The following is an 18,478-nucleotide window of genomic DNA, read 5'->3' as shown; positions in this document are numbered from 1 at the left end:
TTTTTACATCCACCACTGTGAATGTCGACAGCCAGACAGTGGCGCTCACACAGTCGACATCCTTAAATTTAAAAAAAAATAAATAAAGTGTAACGTCTGGAAACTTTCAGGTGAGATGAAAGGAAATGTTTCTTTTTTCCCCTCCATGGAGTCACTTTGTTACGTTTACAATCCCCGCCGAGAAATCCTTGTTCTTTTTTTTCCCGCTAACGTCCGTGTAGCTTTTTCCCGCTTCCTTGTTCTTTTTCCTTTTCTTTTTTTTCACTTTTATCTTTGGAGGGAAATTACACGCGGTGCCAATTATACATTTTCACATTCCTGGCAGCAGCAGCAGCAGCAGCAGTTGGCTGGGAGTTAATGGAGGCTGAGTAATTAGCATGAGCGGCACTAAGCACCGCTATCGCCACCTACAGACGGGGCAGAGGAGGGGCGTGAAGTCGGCTGTTAGGAGGCTCCCGAGTGAGAATCAGCGTGTTGGTGACCCTGTCCGAGGGTGGCGGCGGTGCAGTGGTGGGGGGGCGGACAGGTGACGGCGGTCCATTAGGAGGCGCTTGTCGCCATTTCCTCCGTGACGCAGCGCCGCTGTTAGCGACGCTCATTAAAACTAATTGCTGTTTCTATTTGAAAGGTTCCTCGTTACCTTGAAGGCAAACGCCGACGTTTTGTCTCAATGAGCAGCGGGAACATGACAAACACGTTTAGTTAGCGCGGCTCCGGCGCAGTTCCCTCCGTGCCTCCCTCCACCCCGGAAAAAAGGAAGGAAGGAAGCAAGTTTGGAAATATCAAAAGGAGAAAGGAATAGAAGAAGGGTTTCCTACCTTCTGGATCCACATGGACACGCAGGAGTGGTGGGCCAGCAGCGTCTTGCAGTCACAGAAGTTCCTGAGGGGGTCGCTGGCTTTCAGCTGGACGTCCCTGCAGATGAAACACTCGGACTGATCTGCAGTAGAAGAAGAAGAAGAAGAAGAAGAAGAAGAAGAAAAGACGAGGGTGAGATTAGGATCCTCCAACCGCTGGATAGAGCAGATTTAAGGCCTGAAGTTCTTGCAGGTTCCGTCTTGAGGAGCTCCGGTGGGAAAAAGATTTTTATAGCCTGTCAGAGTACGACCGGACCAATCAGGTTCCTCTTAGGAGAAAGAGGCAGAGCCAAAGGCCAGGTTGGGTTGGGACAGAACCAGGGAGCCGAAACCAGTTGTTCATCTTTTTAGAAAGATTGAAAGTCCACGACTTTGAACATGAATTTCAATTATTTCAAGTCAAAGGTCGTCCTGTCAACCATTTTACAGCCGTTTATTTTAGTATTGCAGTCTAATGGGGAAAAAAGTTTTTTTTTTTTTTGTAGAACCGTTGGTGCAGTACCTCTATTGACCACTAGAAAGGAATCACTGCACGTCTGTTATCCAGGTCTTATTCTACATCCATTGCCACAGTGAGTTTGACCAGAACTGCACAACATTTCCCCAGGTCATGTGTCACCGCTTGGACCAATAGGAACGCTCGAGCTGTTACTAGTAGCTCTTACTCCTCCAGAGTCCAGCTGAACTAGCTGGAACTCTCTGGAACTTTCTCATCTTTTTATTCTCAACATGTTTATGAGCCAATCAGATCATAATTGGTCATTTTCTTTAAATAATAAAAATAAATAAATAAGCGTCACATTTGCAGCTGAATCTTATTTTGCGTCCCTCTTCCCTGGAACGTCAGACCAAGACGGCAAACCAAGCAAAGTGGATCTGCAGTTTTCAAGGGATTGCGGCCGGCTGAAATCTGTGACGGGGCGAAAAGCAAAAAGACGCTGCAGAGGTGAGCGACAGCGAGGAATCACAGCCGCCGAGTCGGCGCCGTTATTTGTTTTGTTTTTCCGCCGGCAAAAGAAAAAATAAAAAGTGTTTACTTTGCTTGATGTGCGTGCGGAAAACAGAGCAGGAAGTGACTCACTTATATACCCCCGCTATGACTTTAATCCCCGCAGAGACAAAGTAATGGAGGGTGGAAATATAGGCTCATTCAAAAACAAACACCCACTTTGACAGCATGTTGTGTTTGTCATCAGAAGAATCAGGAGAAGAAGAAGAAGCTTGAACTGAGGCCTCAGATTTTACTTCTCAGGCTGTCTGGCACATCGGGGATGATGACAGAGAAATTTTAGTGACCGTTAAATTAGATTTTTTTTTTTTTTTTCCCTCTTTACTGCTTTTACTCATCATGAAGGAATTGAAAATAATCAGTCTGAGATCTGAGTTCTGCCACCTCTCCTCTGTAAGTGACTCAACGGCTCACGACAGAAACGTTGGATTGATGAGGCCACAAAATCAAAAAATATATAGAATTAAAAAAAAAAATGGTGTCAAAAAAATAACCTTAACAGGCTGCTGAGTCATCATAATCAGCGCTAAACAGCTAAAGCTATTAGCATTAGCGTTGGGATTCTAGAGAAATCCCATTTTCACCAAGTTGTCCAACCAAGCTCAGCTGTTTCAGCCCAGCGCCCTCCATCAAGGCAGGGGAGAAGAGACAACAGAGGTCACGTACACGCAGGGACCCCGCAGGTCACATGATCACGTCCAAGTTCATAGTTGAACAAACATTTTATAACTTGTGGCAAAATGGCAAATCCCGAGGCGGATCACTGAATGACTTCCTGCTGCGGAAAATGTGAACATTAATGAGGTTTCAGGCTTTTTATTATCATTAACATGTTATTAATCTGCAACTGAGGGGGTTCGCAGTCACAGGTGACACAATCGAAATCGTTTTTTAATCATAAAATAATACCAAACACGTCATTTTTTTTTTTCTCACTCCGACAACCTTTAGTCTGACATCTTGCAGTAAAACGATCCGGATCACGTCAACTAGAGTAAAAAAAAAAAAAAAAAAAGGTGAGCAGGCAGAATAGAAGGATCGCCTGGAGGGGCAGGAGGAGGCGAGGGTGTAGGGGGGGCGGAGCTCGTCCACACAGCCCCGCCTCCTCCTTTGTTTCAGAAGAGAGGCGTCTCTGATTTCGCCGGCCGGCGTCGAGCGGATTCTGCCGGCGGAGGAGCCGAGGAATCATCGGAGTGAAGCCGCCGTCTCTTCCAGGCCTCTCGGTGAACCGAGTCGCTCCGGGGAAGGAAACCTCCTCGCTCCTCTCAGAGAAGCTTCCAATCAAAGGAGCTTGATTTCCCTTTTCACTTTTTTCTCCCCCGTCTTTTCAAATCCGAGCCATCAGATTCTGCGTAAGCAGATTTTTATCACTGAGCAGGCAAATATCTCACCCCGCGTTAACATCTCACCCCGCGTTAACATCTCACCCCGCGTTAACATCGCCCAGACATTTCAGACCAAGGAGAAGAAGGAGGAGAAGGAGAAGGAGGAGAAGAAGGAGAAGGAGGAGAAGGAGGAGAAGAAGGAGAAGGAGGAGAAGGAGGAGAAGAAACAGACAGATATACTTCCCAACAGTCCAGTGAGAAAAAACAGTGCAACATATTTATGTGAAAATGTGAGCTGTGTGTTTTTTTTTTTTTTCCTGCGACCGGCTGTTGCCTCCCTCATCGAGGCCTGTTAGTGACTTCAGCCACCTGGTTGGCAAGTCCATGACGCATAATCATCATCATCATCATCATCCTCATCATCATCATCATCATGGTGCCAGTCAGACTCTGGAAGCTCCAACCACCCTGACAAAACGCCACATTTATATAGTGTTTGAATCAGGGTGGAAACATAATGATCGTCTCACCTGACAACGCACACACACACACACACACACGCGTGCGCACACACACACTCACACACGCGCACACACACACACGCCGAGCGCGACAGTCAAGGAACCAAAAAACTCTCCCCAGATTCACAGCGACACCAATTACACCCACATGAAGCACCTTTTAACATTTCATTCCCCCCAAAACACAGCGCCTCCCTCCTCCCCAAACCCCCCCCCCCCCCCCCCTCCAAAAAGAAAAACCTGCACTGCCTTTATGATCATTATGGCGAGCCCCGAGGCAGTCTGGGAGTGGAAGAGCTGCTGGAGCAGCAGCAGTAACTAGGAAACGTAGTCACAGCTGGGATTGTAAACACGAGTCAAACCGACACAACGGTGATGATCTGCGACTGGCCGTGTCAGCGGAGGTGAGACTGGCACCTCGCTAACCTGAACTCCCCGCTAACAGACTCCTGCGCGGGGTGCAGAGAGCTCAGGGAAGGAAAAACCTCCCCCGCTCTCGGCTGCAGCGGCGCCACCTGCAGGACACAACGCGAAGCAAAGGCGAGGTCCGAGTCGCCCTGACCTCAGGGAGAACGCTAGGCTGACGCCAGCTAGTTAGGCTAATGTCAGCTAGCGGACGTAGCAGTGGGTGTCTACCACGGATGATTCAATTCCATCGGCCGCAAAGGATGATGGGAAAGTACAAAGGAGGACACAGACGTGGAGTCGGGGAGCGAGGACGTGCTGGGACAGGATGTAGTGTAAACAAACTGAGGAGGGGGGAGGGGGAGGGGGAGGGGGGGTTTGGAGAAAATGCCAGATTGGGATAATTTAATTGTCCGTTGCGTCGCTAACGACCTCATTAAGGGAAGAATGATGGGAAAATCAGTGCGGTCCAGGCGAAGGAGTGTGTCAGTGTGACAGCCATCTGGCTGCAGAGGAGGGGAGGGGGGTGGGGGCGGAGCGTGGTTCTGGTGCGTATGCGTGTGTGTGTGTGTGTGTGTGTGTGTGTGTGTGTGTGTGTGTGTGTGTGGGGTAGGGTGGGGGTGTCCAGTAAGTTACCCTGGAGACTGAGCCCTACAACAAATGTTATTTTAAAAACCTCTTATATTACAATACGAGAGATTTATCTGAACTCTTCCTTGATTCCACAGGGAACTGCGCTGACAACCTTTAGGTTTTAAAGTCAGATGTTTGCAGCAGAAGAGTCAGAAATTTGATACAGTTGAAAACATTTCACGGTGGCAAGTGAAACATGTACTCAGACTGAGGTCTGAGGTCTGAAACTAGTCTGAGGTCCAATCTTTTTACGGCAACTCAACATTGCAGTGAGTCACGGCCGACTGAAAAGATCACAATAACAACACAACAACACTTCCACACCTGCTTCCTGTCGTCCGCAGTGAATTAATCTTAGCCGACCGCTAGGCTAGCCTCAACTGACGACTCTGCGACACAGAACTGGGCTCACGCTGCAGGTCGCAGAAGCCTCAAACTCACCACAACATCAAACTGATTTGGTTTGAGAGTCAGACTGCAGGAAAAGTGACGGTTTTGTTTTTTGTTTTTTTTCTCTCGGTTGCTGCTGATTTGCTGCTTCAAAACAGGGAGAAAACAAAAAACGAACCAATCACAACCGTTGCGCAAGAGACGAACGTGCCTGCCCTTCCCACCACCGCCACTATCACAACAATAACAACTTTTTTTAAACCAGCACGCCTAATCTCTGAAAACATCCAGGCAAACGTGGAGACGTAGATTTACTTTTTAAATGTCGGCACTTTCAGTTTTGATTTTCAGCGTGACGGCCGACTGTGTTTCCCAGTCAGGCTGAAGAACTGGGCAGACGCACGGGAAAACCCCAGCTGTAACGCGACTGTATGAAGACACGTTGTGTGTGGTGGGGGAGTGAGAATGAAGGCGAAGCAGCAGGACGTACCGATGGCCAAAGTGGTGGAGGACTCAGCGGGAGTCAGTGTTTGGTACTGGCTGCTCATGTTTCAGCCTCTTCTGGTGGTGGTGGTGGTGGTGGTGGAGACGACTCACTCCAGAGAGCTTCCACACAGGTTTTCCCAGACAGCCGTCGGCTGTTTCCTCTCAACATTCCTCGGCAGCGCCGTCCCGGCAGAGTTGACGAGGCCGCGTCCAAGCAGGAGTTGTGACGGCTGGGGACGATTCTGCTGCTGCTGCTGCTGCTGCTGCTGCTGCTGCTGCTGCTGCTGCTGCTGTTGCTGTTGCTGCTGCTGCTGCTGCTGCTGCTGCTGCTGCTGTTGCTGTTGCTGCTAACCGCTCAGCTGATCGCTGTGGCTTTTTGTTTTTGAGGAAGTTTGGCAGGAATGAGCAGCCAATCACAGCGCAGGGCTCCGCACAGCTGTGCGTCACGACAGGAAGTCGAGTCGAGAGGGCGGAAAAGGAGCAACACAAGGCAGCGAAGGCTGAGAATCTGCTGTCAGGGGAAGGAGAGGAATGTGCTGAGCGGAGCGCAGCGGGACGTTCAGGACGCTCAGGACGTTCAGGACGCTCAGGAGGTTCAGCACGTTCAGGAGGTTCAGGACGTTCAGCACGTTCAGGAGGTTAAGTTTGGAGTTTTCAGTCATGATAAAAAAAAAAAAGGCAAAATGAAGGCGTTTGCGATGACTCACAACACCAGAGTGTCGCAACCAGCTGTTCAATGCAAAGCTGGGATTTCCCTCCCTTTACAAGCTCAACACGAGTCAGCAGTTGCTCCATGGTCGTTTGTTTGTTTATTCGATAATATATCAGGGCTTCAGAGTTCTGGCAACAAATAAAACAAACGCTAAACCGGAGATCACATTGCACCACAAGAGAAGAAGTGCCAGCTTTTCTTTCGTCACTGTCCAACATGCAGATGTAATCCGATCCATTTGTTGTTGGATAACTTTCATAACGTTGTGACTCAGTGAGTGTGTGTGTGTGTGTGTGCGCGCGCATGCGAGAGAGAGAGAGAGTGTGTGTGTGATAACAGCGTGAGTCAAGTCTTGACACTTCAGTGGTTCAGGAGCTTTTAGATTAAAGCCACACAGAGCAGGTGTAAGAATTGGTTTCTTCCACTTGGATGAAATTCACCTGGATGCCAAATGTGACCGAACACCCAAACAACCGTTGGTTAAAAATGATATAAAACCCAAATCCAATCTAATGTAGAAGCAGGAATAAGACAGAATGCACCATGAACCCAGCTGGATTTCTGACTTTGTTTTGACTTGGCTGGAACTGGGCGTGGGAGGAACACAGACAGGAAGAGGAAGAGGAGGAGGAGGAGGAGGAGTGTGACACTCTCAGGTTGCAAAAATGTGACACAACCTACGTGTCACTTCACACACGCGCCGCTGCGAAACCCTTTAAACGTGTCGCAAGGGCTGCTTGAGCAACAGTCGGCAACAGCACCGCTGACCTCAGATCACCCGAAGGCCCTCGTGGCAGCAGCCACGCCCTCACTTGTTTGAGCGATCCAGCGCTTCGCCGCCGCTGAACGGCGAGCGGCGCTCGCTCAGAACGAGCTCCATCAGCTGTGGATCGGATCCAAACACACAATCAGAGGCTTTGAGCGGGATCATCTCAGATTAGAAGGACTGTGGGGGGGGGGGGGGGGGGGGGGGGGGGGGGGGGCAAACGAGGAGATGACGGGAGGTCGGAACATTAAGAGGGGATAAATTAGCAGTCACATGACCAGACCGCGTTAGCGACTGCTGTTTTTGGGAGTAAAGGCCGAGGTGGCTGACGAAGAGGAGGAACGCGCGCTTTTTGAAAGCAGGTCCAGTTTAAACAGGTTTAGACCAGAGTCAACCTGATTAAATCAGTTGAAGCCTGTGTAGAGTGCAGAAAACCAGTTCAAATCAGTTTAAACAAATTTAAATCAGTTCAAAGCAGTTTAAACCAGTTTAAACCAGTCTAAATGGGTTTAAAGCAGTTTAAAGCACTTTGAAGCAGTTTGAAGCAGTGTAAAAGCTCTTCACTCTGCCACTGAAACCTGCCGCCACAGAAATAATGTTATAAAACTAAAGTTAATCGCTGGAATGAGCGTTTTTGTTTTGCTGTACGATGCTAAAAATCTGCATTCATGGATTTTAAATTTTCATCAGGAAACTTTTTTTTCTCTCCCTCTCTCTCTCTCTCTCTCTCTCTCTCTCTCTCTCTCTCTCTCTCTCACCCTCTTTAAACAAAGAAATTCACATTCAGGAATTGAACAATCATCACTTCTGGTCTGCATTACAACACCCACAGAAAAAATTGATCACCCTAGACAAGTTGGGCCTTTGGCGGTTTCTTAACAAAAAAAAAAAAGAAGGAAAAAAAAAAAGCAGCCCTGCGGTATTTAATCAAACATGAAAGCAAAAAAAAGAAAAAAAAAAAAAAAAGAAATCCGGCTTAATTTTAAAATCAAATGTAGAAGAGCTCCTTTTGTCGCGAGGCCGATATTTTAGTTCCGCCCTCATTTGAATATCTACCAGTGATGTAAAGCGGGCCGGCTGCTGATAACACACTTTCCAGCAGGATAAATAATGTAGCAGGCGGTTAACGTCGCCGTGTTCCTCTTTGCATATCTTAAAGCCGATGAGGACTTTGGGCCGGCGCTGCCGCTTTGGCTCCTCCCCCTCCGGCAACAAAGGGTATCTTGGAGGGTTTGGCGTATTAAAGAACGGTGACCTCTGACCTCATCCTAAGCCTCCCTTGTCACAGGCGGCGGCGCACCTGCTTGAAAGCCGCGGGATTCTTCTCCTCTGATCTCCTCGACGCCTCTCATGTCGAATGACGCCGCTCGCAGCTTCGTCTTTGTGTCTCTCCGTTCTTTTGGGTTTTCCTCCCCTCCCGTCGGAGGTGGCAAAGGTCACCAACTATCTGTTACGCTCGGTCTCTGCGGATATCGTATCGTGGCGAATGGATATTAAACAGGGGAGCGGCCACAAGCTGCACTCGGCGGGGGGAACTTTTTAAGAGAGCGTTGAGCTTTGAGGCGGAACAATAAAGCACGGGAAAAGTTCCGGTTGTGATCATTTCTTCCACCTTAATAACGGCCCGAACCTGAAACCCTTTGTCATTTCAAACCCGACTCCTCGTCCTCGGGCGATGGATCACAAGAGGTACGAGATGAAAAGGAGGTTTGGCTTTAGCGGAGCAGCTACCGTTTTTTTTTGGCCCAAATTTAATCCGGGCCTTTTGTCTTGCGACACATTCACTCCGAGCCGGAAAATGTCATCAAGACAAAAAGCACTGCGTGAATGCACTGGACTCCAAAAGAAAGTGTATTTAGTCGTCGTAGCAAGTAGATCGACACGTCCAGGGTTCTTTACTTTCACTGGTAGGTGGTTCAACTGCACGAGCATCCACCTCCGGTGCAAGTCAGGCTTGAAGGAACCACAGCCGTTGACGGTGAGATCCAACCAACCAGAGCACCAACCAGGTCAGGCTTCCAGTCGCTGCGCCTCCCGCTCTCCGACTCGAGGAACAAACTCAGCTGCCGAGGAGAGGAGCGTCTCTCACTCCGAACCCAACCAACCAAAGTTGTTCCTCCATGCAACTGAGTCCAAGTCTAACTTCCCGACACTTGATCGCAGACTCTGGGATGTCAGCTGCGTTTGACAGAGGGAGAATTTGTCGTTGGCTGCTGCCAACTTTGCCGCCGCCGCCGTCCAATTTCGCCACCGCCGAATTTACAGCAGAAGCCGCCGATTTTGAGTGAGAGCATTTTTTTTTTTCCTTTCTTTCCACAGACGCACAATTCCTCGTCCAACACGTTTGCCTGTAAACAATGAGGTGGCGAAGTGATCCTCTCCCTCCTCCTCCTCCTCCTCCTCTTCCTCCTTTTATTCCTTCACCATCACTCCTTGCCCACAGCGCCGCCCTGTCAGTTCTCCAGCAAAGTGACACAATTTGTATTTTTTTTAACCATCCAGTCTTGACCGAGGCAAAAGCTTCAGGAGTCCCTCCATTAGTAACTGGACAAGCTTAATTAGGAAAAGGAGATAAGGCCAAATCAAAATGACCTGATTGAAAAAGAAAAAAAAAAAAGTCCTCCTCGTCGTCTTCCTCCTCCTCCTCCTCCTCCTCCCCCTCCTCCTCCTGCTGCTGCTGCTGCTGCTGCTGCTGCTGCTCCGGAGAAGCAGAACTTTGTTTGATTGATTGGAGGCCGACGAGCCCAGGGCCCCAGTGTTGGCAGCCCCGGGTCGGCGCTCTAATGAAAGCCGCATAATTAAGATTAAAGACCAGCGAGCGGCGACACGACGGCTGAGCGGCGTTGGGGGCGATTCTCCGACGACGACGGCGGCGGCGGGAATAATTGGAGAGGAGTGTCTGCGATCCCGGCAGACGACCGCGGCCACCGCAAACCCTGGGCGGTGGGCGCCCAGGAGAACTGGATTCTGTACTGCTGCAACTTTGGAAATATATATATATATATGCGTATATAAATATATATTTTCTTCTTTTGAGGAACATGTGAAGCAAAAGGCATGTGTTAAAACGGCAGATTATGTGTGATTAGCATGATTCGCTCCTTACACGGGGCAGATTGAGGAGCCATCTGGGCGACGGCGGTGGCGGCGGCGACGACGGAGGTGGTCCCTCAGACTCCTGCTGCTAACGAGTTGGACGCCACGGAAAAGAACAACCGGCAAGTTGTTCCTGCGAGGAGGCGAGAGAGCGAGTGAGACTTTCCTCCGTCCACCCAACTTCTTCTTCCACCAACGTCTTGTGCGGAGTAAAGGAAGGGGAAGACGATCTCTCCGGCGCAGCCGCGGTCTTTGTTTGAGAGAGATTCCAATGCACCAACCCCACCCCCTTTTTCCCCCCCCCCCTTCCTTCCTTCCTCGCCGCCGCGGCCGCGATCAAAGTGGCCATCGTCTCATCGTCGTCTCTCACCTTGGCCGACGATCTGATGAGGCTGAAGTCGAGTCGCTCAGACGGCTAATAATCACATCAAAAGGTGCCGCGTGTCACAGCAGCAGATTTAAATAAGAGGGCTGGGAGGATGTGGGGGGGGGGGGTCGGGGGATGCGTGTGTGGGGGTGGGGGCCACATTTGCATGCGTCCGTGCGGCGGGGCTAAGAGGCTAATGTCGTCGAGTGCGCGGCGCCGACGCGATTTAATGTAATCTGTCATGTCATATGCTAATCTTCCGTCCTCGCAGAAACATGCAGCACATTAGCGGCCGAGCAGAGGATTTTTTTATTTTTTTTTTCCAGCAAACGCGCCCCCCACCCCGACGAGCGGCGCAGGATTACTGACGCGAGGCCTCTCGGATGACATTTCGTTCGACGCGTGTTTGTGTTTTTTAACGGCGTCTGGAGATAATGCTAAGAAAGACACAAACAACCGCGCACGACGGCTGCACCTGTCGACGAGGTGGCCGTCAGCGTCGCGCACGTCAGAGGATTCTGATTGGGTTTTTTTTGCGGGGGAAGATTCAGTTCGATACTCTATCTCTGGAAACGCACAAACAGTGTTGAAACTCAACTGCGGGCTCCGAGTGCTGAAGAGGAAACGTGAATCCACGCTAAACATGCGTTGTGCTGCTTCGATCGGCCACCAAACCATTGTGATTTTAAGCTAATTACTTTAAAGCGGCACAGTGACTTTGAATTCCGTGGCCTGCCTTCTTCAGTTTCGTCGTGCAGGAAAGTGTATCATGACAATAAAAGTCTTGAGTCTTGAAATTCAAAGTTGGACTTTGCTGGGCGGTTTTCTAATTGGCGTTAGCTTGTCAACTGTGTCATTTGTTTGTTTTATTTGCCTGGATGAAATATTTCAGAATGCTGACAAACAGAAAATTCACCACCATCACTAAGATCACGTTGAAATCAGGTTCAGAGCTTTTTCAGCATGGACAGTGACAACAGGAGGCGCTGTCAGTTCAGTTCCTCAGCTCCATCACATGAACCGGCTTTGCGGTGCGTCTGCATCACGAACTGAAACAAACCTGCTGTGTCCCATCCGAACGCTGAACTTTACTTTGTTACCTTTGCGCTTGTTGTTTTTTTTTTTTGTTTGTTTTTTTCTTTTGTTTTTTTCTGCTTTTCTGCACTTTAGAAAGTGCAGCTTCCCCTCCAGCCTCTTCCATCATCGCGGCTCGGTGCACAACGGTGGGAGGAAAGGAGCTAAATTTGGTCACGAGTGGCGCCGCCGCCAAAATACCAGCGAATGGGAAAAAAAAAATAAATGAACGGGAGGAGAATGTCAGGTGCGAAGCTGTGAGGAAGGACTTTGGAGGTCTGACAAGACACAATTACAGCCGGCCCCCCGACTGAGGACCAGGATGTGGTATTTTCATGTTGGGCGGCGGGCCTGCAGCACGCTTTGATCCGCGCGGAGGTGGATTCTTTCTCTTTTTTTTTTGGCGCCGCTGATACGACGCGGGAATGAATGTCAGGACCTCCGACGCTGCGCGCGAGCCGCAACGTCCGCAAAATGATTTGCATCGGGGGGGAAAAAAAACACACGCACGGCCCAGAAAATCGACCCCTGGTTTGTGTTGCGAGCTGCTGTGGAAAAAAAAGAAAAAAGAAAAATACGTTTAAGAGAAAATCCTCCTGCAGTGGCTTTTCACAGTCAAAACATCCCAATTATTCCTCCATATACTGTTTATGCTCTCATCTAATAACCCTCCCAATTATTCATACCCTGCAGACAGCCTGATGAATTGCCTATGGTAATTAAAATGATTAAGTGAGAAGTGCAAAATGGTAATTTATCTTTGCGTGAAAGAGTTAAGTAAACCTGGTTATAAAACTTGCCTAATTAGCTGTCGTGAAAAAAATGGAAAAGAAAAAAAAGGAGGGGGAAGGGGGGGGGGGTGATCGGATGGGAGGAAACAGGAAGTGACTCCGTAGCCATCTTGACCAACTTGGCCTTACTGTACATCGCAGATGAGGACACGCGTGACGACACATGTGGTTTAAGTTGAGGGTTTGGGTTTGATGTTGCGTCCGATTATTACAGACTGAGCCACGCCCCCTCAGTCTTTGAGTGGTTTCCGCTCCAGATTGAGCTATTGGTCCAACTGGGTCACGTGACTGTGTACGTCAAGTCCCACGGCGCGTCAACGCGGAAAAAGAAAAATATTCACAAAAATATTTTGATATTGCAAACGGCTCTAAGTGGCGACAGTCTTTTTAGTGGCATTTGAGGCTTTTTATTCCCCCAAATTCCAACACTGTTTTTCTATCGCACAATTTAGGTCTTGCATATTTCTAAGAGCAATACAAACCCAACAACTGGAGGCTTTCCTCTGCAGCTGACTGGCTGTGGAGACAGTTAGGCTGTCAGAAATTTCATTTGAGGAGAAATGTCACCAGCTGGTCGCATTGTGCTCTAAATATGCGTTAAAATCCGAAAGTTTAGAACATTATCATTTTTCCCATCTTCTCAGCGTCGCTTATGTTTCTTTGGAAGTCCGTCTCCATGTCGCCTTACCCTCCTCCCTCCACTCCCCTCCCCCGCCGGTGCCGCCGCCGCCCTCTCTCTGACATGAGAGGGCGGCGGCGGCGGCGGCGGCGGCGGCCGAGAAACAACATGTCCGGGGCTAAAGCGGACACGCGCGCACGTTAACCTTTCCCCAGCACCGGCTGTTCCAGCGAGGCTCCGTCCGTCTGGGCAGCTTGTGACACGGCACTCGGGGGCACATTTCAAATATGATTTGAGATGATTGAAAGCTTTTTGATTTAAAAGTGTATTCTCTTAAGCTAAGTGCTCTCAGAGGCCATCAAGAAAATTTAATTGCCTCACTTAGAGAGGCGGGGGGGGGGAGAAAAAAAAAACAGGTTTTCTGCCCCAAATGATATCAGATCTTAACGTCTCGATAGAAACACATGGATTTGGATGGTCGACCGGGCGCCTAATGTCATTGGGAAATGCAATTTTCTGATGGCATTTCCTACGTCTGTCCCAGCAGGAGCACAAGATTGATCAAAATCTTAATGAGCCATTTTCAGAAGTGGACATTGGCTTCGGCCCGGCGGCGGAATATGGAGCCAAATGGCCATGAATGTTGACCTTATAAAGGGAAAGTCTTTATATATAAATATATTTATATATATATATATATATATATATATATATATATATATATACATATATATATATATATACATATATATGTATATATATATATATATATATATATATATATATATATATATATATATATATATATACACATACACACATATATATATTTGAAGGTAAGACAGCATGACGTGACCGATCAACCTGCTGCTGGAGGGGGCAGGAAATGAAAACAGCGGTCTGTCAGTTGTGTGGCAGGGCTGCAGCTCACTGATGGGTTTTTGGTTGTAGATTAAAGCAACAGGATGAAGCCTTTAAAAACATGAAGTAAAAAAAAAAAAAGCAGTTGAAATTTTGCTGCAATGGAGCAAGCAAAAAGCTAATATGGGCAACTTGATGCTTGACGTACGACAAACCGGGCTATGCTAACGTTCGCTGCAGCTTTCACAGCAATCAGAGAAACCAACACTGGGATGAGGACTGAAAGCTTCACATTCTGAGTGCACAGGTGTGAACAGCGCAGCCACCCACATCTCAGAGGTGTGAAGAGTGAGATGATACTGTTGACTCACTCCCAAAAAAAATGCAGCGTGCACCTTCGCGGCCTCGACCAACGGCATGTTGGCAGTGTTGCCGGAGTAGCCAAATGCTGTTAACGCGATTGCTAACGTTAGCGAGCCAAGGGGTTCTTGGCTGGGGCAGCCGGGCCTGGACGTTGTGGTGTGTGTTTTCAATGAATTTATTATTGTAAAATCTCACTTTTCGACCGTCTGCATGAAAAAGAGAAGTTTGAAAACGCATCACCGCCACAGCCGCAGTGAGACTTTTGGAGGTATTTTGCAAGCGCGCACGGTGAAGTGTGCTGTAGTGTCGGCCGACGAGGACACGGCAACGTTTTCCGTTTTCTAGCGCGAAGCTCAGCCAACAAACACTCGTCCGCGTCTGATGGAGGGCGGGGGAGAAAAAAAACGGCTTTCCAACGACGCGCCCGACTCCAAGTGGATCGAACGCGAAACACAGCCGGACCTTTTCTCCTGGCAACCGACTCAAAATTTTGGCAACTGGTTGCGTTTGTTTGCCGTCCAACGGTGGCACGGAGCCTGCTGGACAGGCGGACCAGGAGACAGAAGACGTCCCAAATGATAAAGTGGACGGAAAGGAAGAGTCCCGGAAGAAAAGAAAAAAACCGCAATGATGTTACGGTGCCGAACGCGAACGGATCAAGGGGGCGGAGCCTCGACTTCAGAAGCCGTTGATGGCACAGCTGATGTGAGCCGTCCATCACAAAATGGCACGCATCCATTTTCAAAACCTCTTTTGTTTTATTTTTGTCGCCGTTTTTTTTTTTTTTTTTTTGCTTTGGGACTTTTTTAGTTTGTTTTTCTGTTAGAATTGAATAAAAAACAAAACAACACCAGCAACAAAAAAAAAATTACATATTCAGTGATTATCCCTTTATGAGCCATGACATACATTTCTCACAATATCTAAACTGAAGACACGCCTGATGGAAAATATTTCTGTGGAATTAATTTTACATTCCATTCACATTTTCAATGTCCATGTGGATGTAATGCAACCACAGAAAAAAAAAATTTTCAGCACAACATCCAATCAGAGAAGTTTTGGTGCTTCAAAAACTGCACACAAAGTTTGGCTTTACGACACAAAGTGATTTGGGGCTGCTTGTTTTGTTGTTTACCGACACCTTAGTAGTCAGATCAGCGGCCGGGAGGGGGCGGGGCTGAAGGAGGGTGGAGTGTGTGGGGGGGGGGGGGGGGGGGGGGGGGCACTGTCCTTGAGGCTTTGAAACAAGATCCATTTAGATTTTATGGCAGAGTAAAAAGAAGAATACAGCCTGTAATAGCTACAGCGGCTTTGTAGATAGCGATCAAATGAAGAGGTCTTAGGAAAATAGCTTGAACTCCGACGCTGATTAAGATCCAATTATAGGTTGAGGGGGGGGGGGGGGAAAGAAGCAAAAAAAAACCTTCCCTAATTAACTTTAGGATGGCGCGTTTCAGACTCCAACCCACTTACCATCATCACCATCACCATCATTATTATTATTATTAGATTTTGTCACGTCTCCGACTGATGACAATCACACAAAAGACAAATTACCAATGATATGTACTTAATGGCAGCCGTTTAATTTTCTGTATTTAACGTCTTTTCCTTTTTTTTTTTTCTTTTTACTTGATCCTCGCAGATTCTTTGTCAATCAAAAGTGAAAAATGGGGGCAGAGCCAGTGGTTATTATTCTGCAGACCGGCGGGAATAATTAGCCAGGGACTTCTGTCGGGGGAGAACTTTTGAAAAATTTAAAGTTGTAAAATAAACACGACGGGATTAAATATGAATGGTTAGCCGACTTTAAACAATGGGGGACTTTTCAAAAAAGGACAATTATATCTGTGGATTACACGGAGCTGTTACATTTCATTGTGTTTGATAACGTTAGAGCGCAAAAAAAGTTTTTACATCCATAACGGATGTTCCAGAACTTGCTTTCAAAGCAAAGAAAGTGGCTCGTTACGGCGACTGTAGCTTCAAGATATAAAGATATTTTGTGGCAGTTTATTCGTTTATTCGTTATTATCGTCATTTAAGTCACAATCATTTCCATCAACATTTTGAAATTGATTATTTTCGCAAAACCTGTAAGAGTAAACGTGAATAGAAGACACTAGATAGAACTGTTTTTTCTACTATTTTTTCCTGGGAGATTTTTTAATGCATTTAAAGTTAGGAACAACAACAAAAAAAATAATAATAATAATATTTCATTGGATCGAAAAGGAATCTGGGTGCAGGAAACGACGACGGCGACTCTGGAAGCGAGTCGGCGATGCCCACCGCCGCGTTTGTTTGCCGCCCAGTGACGAATTGACCGGCCTGATTTTGCTGAAATCCAGTCGCAGCTCACAGCTGCCGAGGAAATCAGATCAACTATTAGCAGCTGAAACGCTGCGATCTCGTGCCTCTCACTCCAATCAGGAACTTGTTTGCCTGCGCACAACCTTCAGGAAGAAAAAAGAAAGAAGACAAAGAAGAAACCGTGCGACACACGCACGCACGCACGCACACACACACACACACACACACACACACACACACACACACGCGCGCGCGCTGGTTGTCCGGCGCCCCACACACGGAGCGCAATTAAGTCCAGCGTGTGGTTGGCTGAGCTGTTATGTATGAAATCAAATTACCTTCATTAACCTGCCAAGCCGGCCGGAGGCGTCGCCCACTCCCTCCCTCCCTCGCTCGCTCGCCCGATGCCAACCCCCCCCCCCACCACCACCACCACCGCTACCCAAAAAAAAAAAAAAGAGGAGCGGCCCGCTGAGCTCTGACCCCGCCTCCCCCTTCCAAAATTTCCTAATGCATTCAAGCTCATGGAAGCCATTTGCGTGGCCCTCACTGCCGCTGCCGCCGCTGCTGTGTTTTAATGTCGCAGGGAGAAAAAGAAGAAAAAAGAAACTTGTGGAAAAAAAAAAGAAAAAGAAACCAACAAATGCATCCTGGCTACGAGCTAATTAGCTCCCCCGGCTTGACAAATGGGCCAGGATCTATGTGCATACATGCCTTCATGAATAAGCATTGTTTTCCCGCTGCCACCGCCGCTGCTGTATTTAACTCTTATATTGATGTATTTATTTATCAGTCACGTGACTCGTCGGTGAGCCGCAGAGAGGAGGGACAGCGATGCCCGTCGTGGTTGACGAGACACTGCCAGAAGAGCATGACCCCCCCCCCCACACACACACACACACACACACAAAATTAAATAATAAATGAAAAAAACTTGCGTTGAGAAAGTGACTGGGATGGGGATGCAGTCCAGTCTGCTCGCTGTGAGAAAACCACCAGGTCTTCTGGAGAGAGGGAAGAGAAAAAAAAAAAAAAACTGGTGTCAGCGGCGGTGAGGTGTGAGGGAGGACGAGGGGGAGTCGGGGAGGGGGAGGGGGGAGTCGGGGGAGTGATATTTGCAGTGACTGGCTATCAGATGCAGCATCGGAGGTAAGTGATTCTATTTAGATAGATAATAAATATGCGGTCATGGGGAACCCAGATCCCAAAGCCACATAATGACTTTCTGCCGCGGCTGCGGGGGGGGGGGGGGTTGGTTGGGGGTGGGGGCGGGGTGGAGTTGGGGGCGGGGCCTCCGCACCGACATGTCACCGCTGTTTGCTCACCGTCCTCCTCAATCGTGTCTGTTTCTTTTCCTCTTTATTTCTTTTCGTCGCGAACGCCACATTTCTTTTAGTTTTGTTTTTTGTTTTCAGTCCCTCAGTGGCTCCGCCCCCTCGGCTCTAACGGCTCGGGATCAGTCGCACGCTGAGCCGCCACGTCCTCAGTCGTTCCTCCTCTCAGCTGTTCGGAGGGAACCAGGCTGAGGAAACTCTGCACGGCCGCCATCAGGTCAACAGATTATTCCCATTTCTAAGAATTATGTTTTCCAACACGTTTGATATCAAATATTGATTTTAAATATTGAACCTCATTTTTTTTTTTTTTTACCTTCAACAAGGCAAGAAAAAGTAGATTGCTGAGATTTTTTTGCAAAAAAGAAAAAAAGGAAAGAAAAGGAAAATCACTGACACGTATAACCCAGAAACTTCATGTGTGTCAATGAGAATATGAGCTGACCAGTCAGTGTAATTTGCAGTAAAAGAAGGCGGAGTCACAAGCAGCGTCTATTTTTCACATTAACAGCAGCCGCCGCAGCAGCAGCAAGGCAGGACATGAACTTTGACC

At 48.1% G+C, this 18,478-nt stretch overlaps 1 protein-coding gene across 1 annotated transcript in view; it reads right to left on the bottom strand.

The window, feature by feature from the left end:
* The window catches only part of LOC142903084 (uncharacterized), a 56,909-nt gene extending 50,813 nt beyond the window's left edge, over positions 1-6,096 (bottom strand). The window contains exons 1-2 of the mRNA XM_076048527.1: positions 5,631-6,096; positions 819-940 (exon numbers count right to left, since the gene is read on the bottom strand). Of these exons, the coding sequence (XP_075904642.1) occupies positions 819-940; positions 5,631-5,688 (180 nt within the window). The 5' untranslated portion in view covers positions 5,689-6,096. The remainder of the gene's footprint in view (positions 1-818; positions 941-5,630) is intronic.
* Between the last annotated feature and the right edge of the window lie 12,382 nt (positions 6,097-18,478).

Source organism: Nelusetta ayraudi, unplaced genomic scaffold, assembly GCF_046127955.1.
Source record: "Nelusetta ayraudi isolate G7.1 ecotype Tasmania unplaced genomic scaffold, CSIRO-AGI_Nayr_v1 ptg000105l, whole genome shotgun sequence".
Lineage (NCBI taxonomy): Eukaryota > Metazoa > Chordata > Actinopteri > Tetraodontiformes > Monacanthidae > Nelusetta > Nelusetta ayraudi.
The sequence above is the reverse complement of the archived record's forward strand: the minus strand, read 5'-3'. Positions and strand labels throughout refer to the sequence as shown.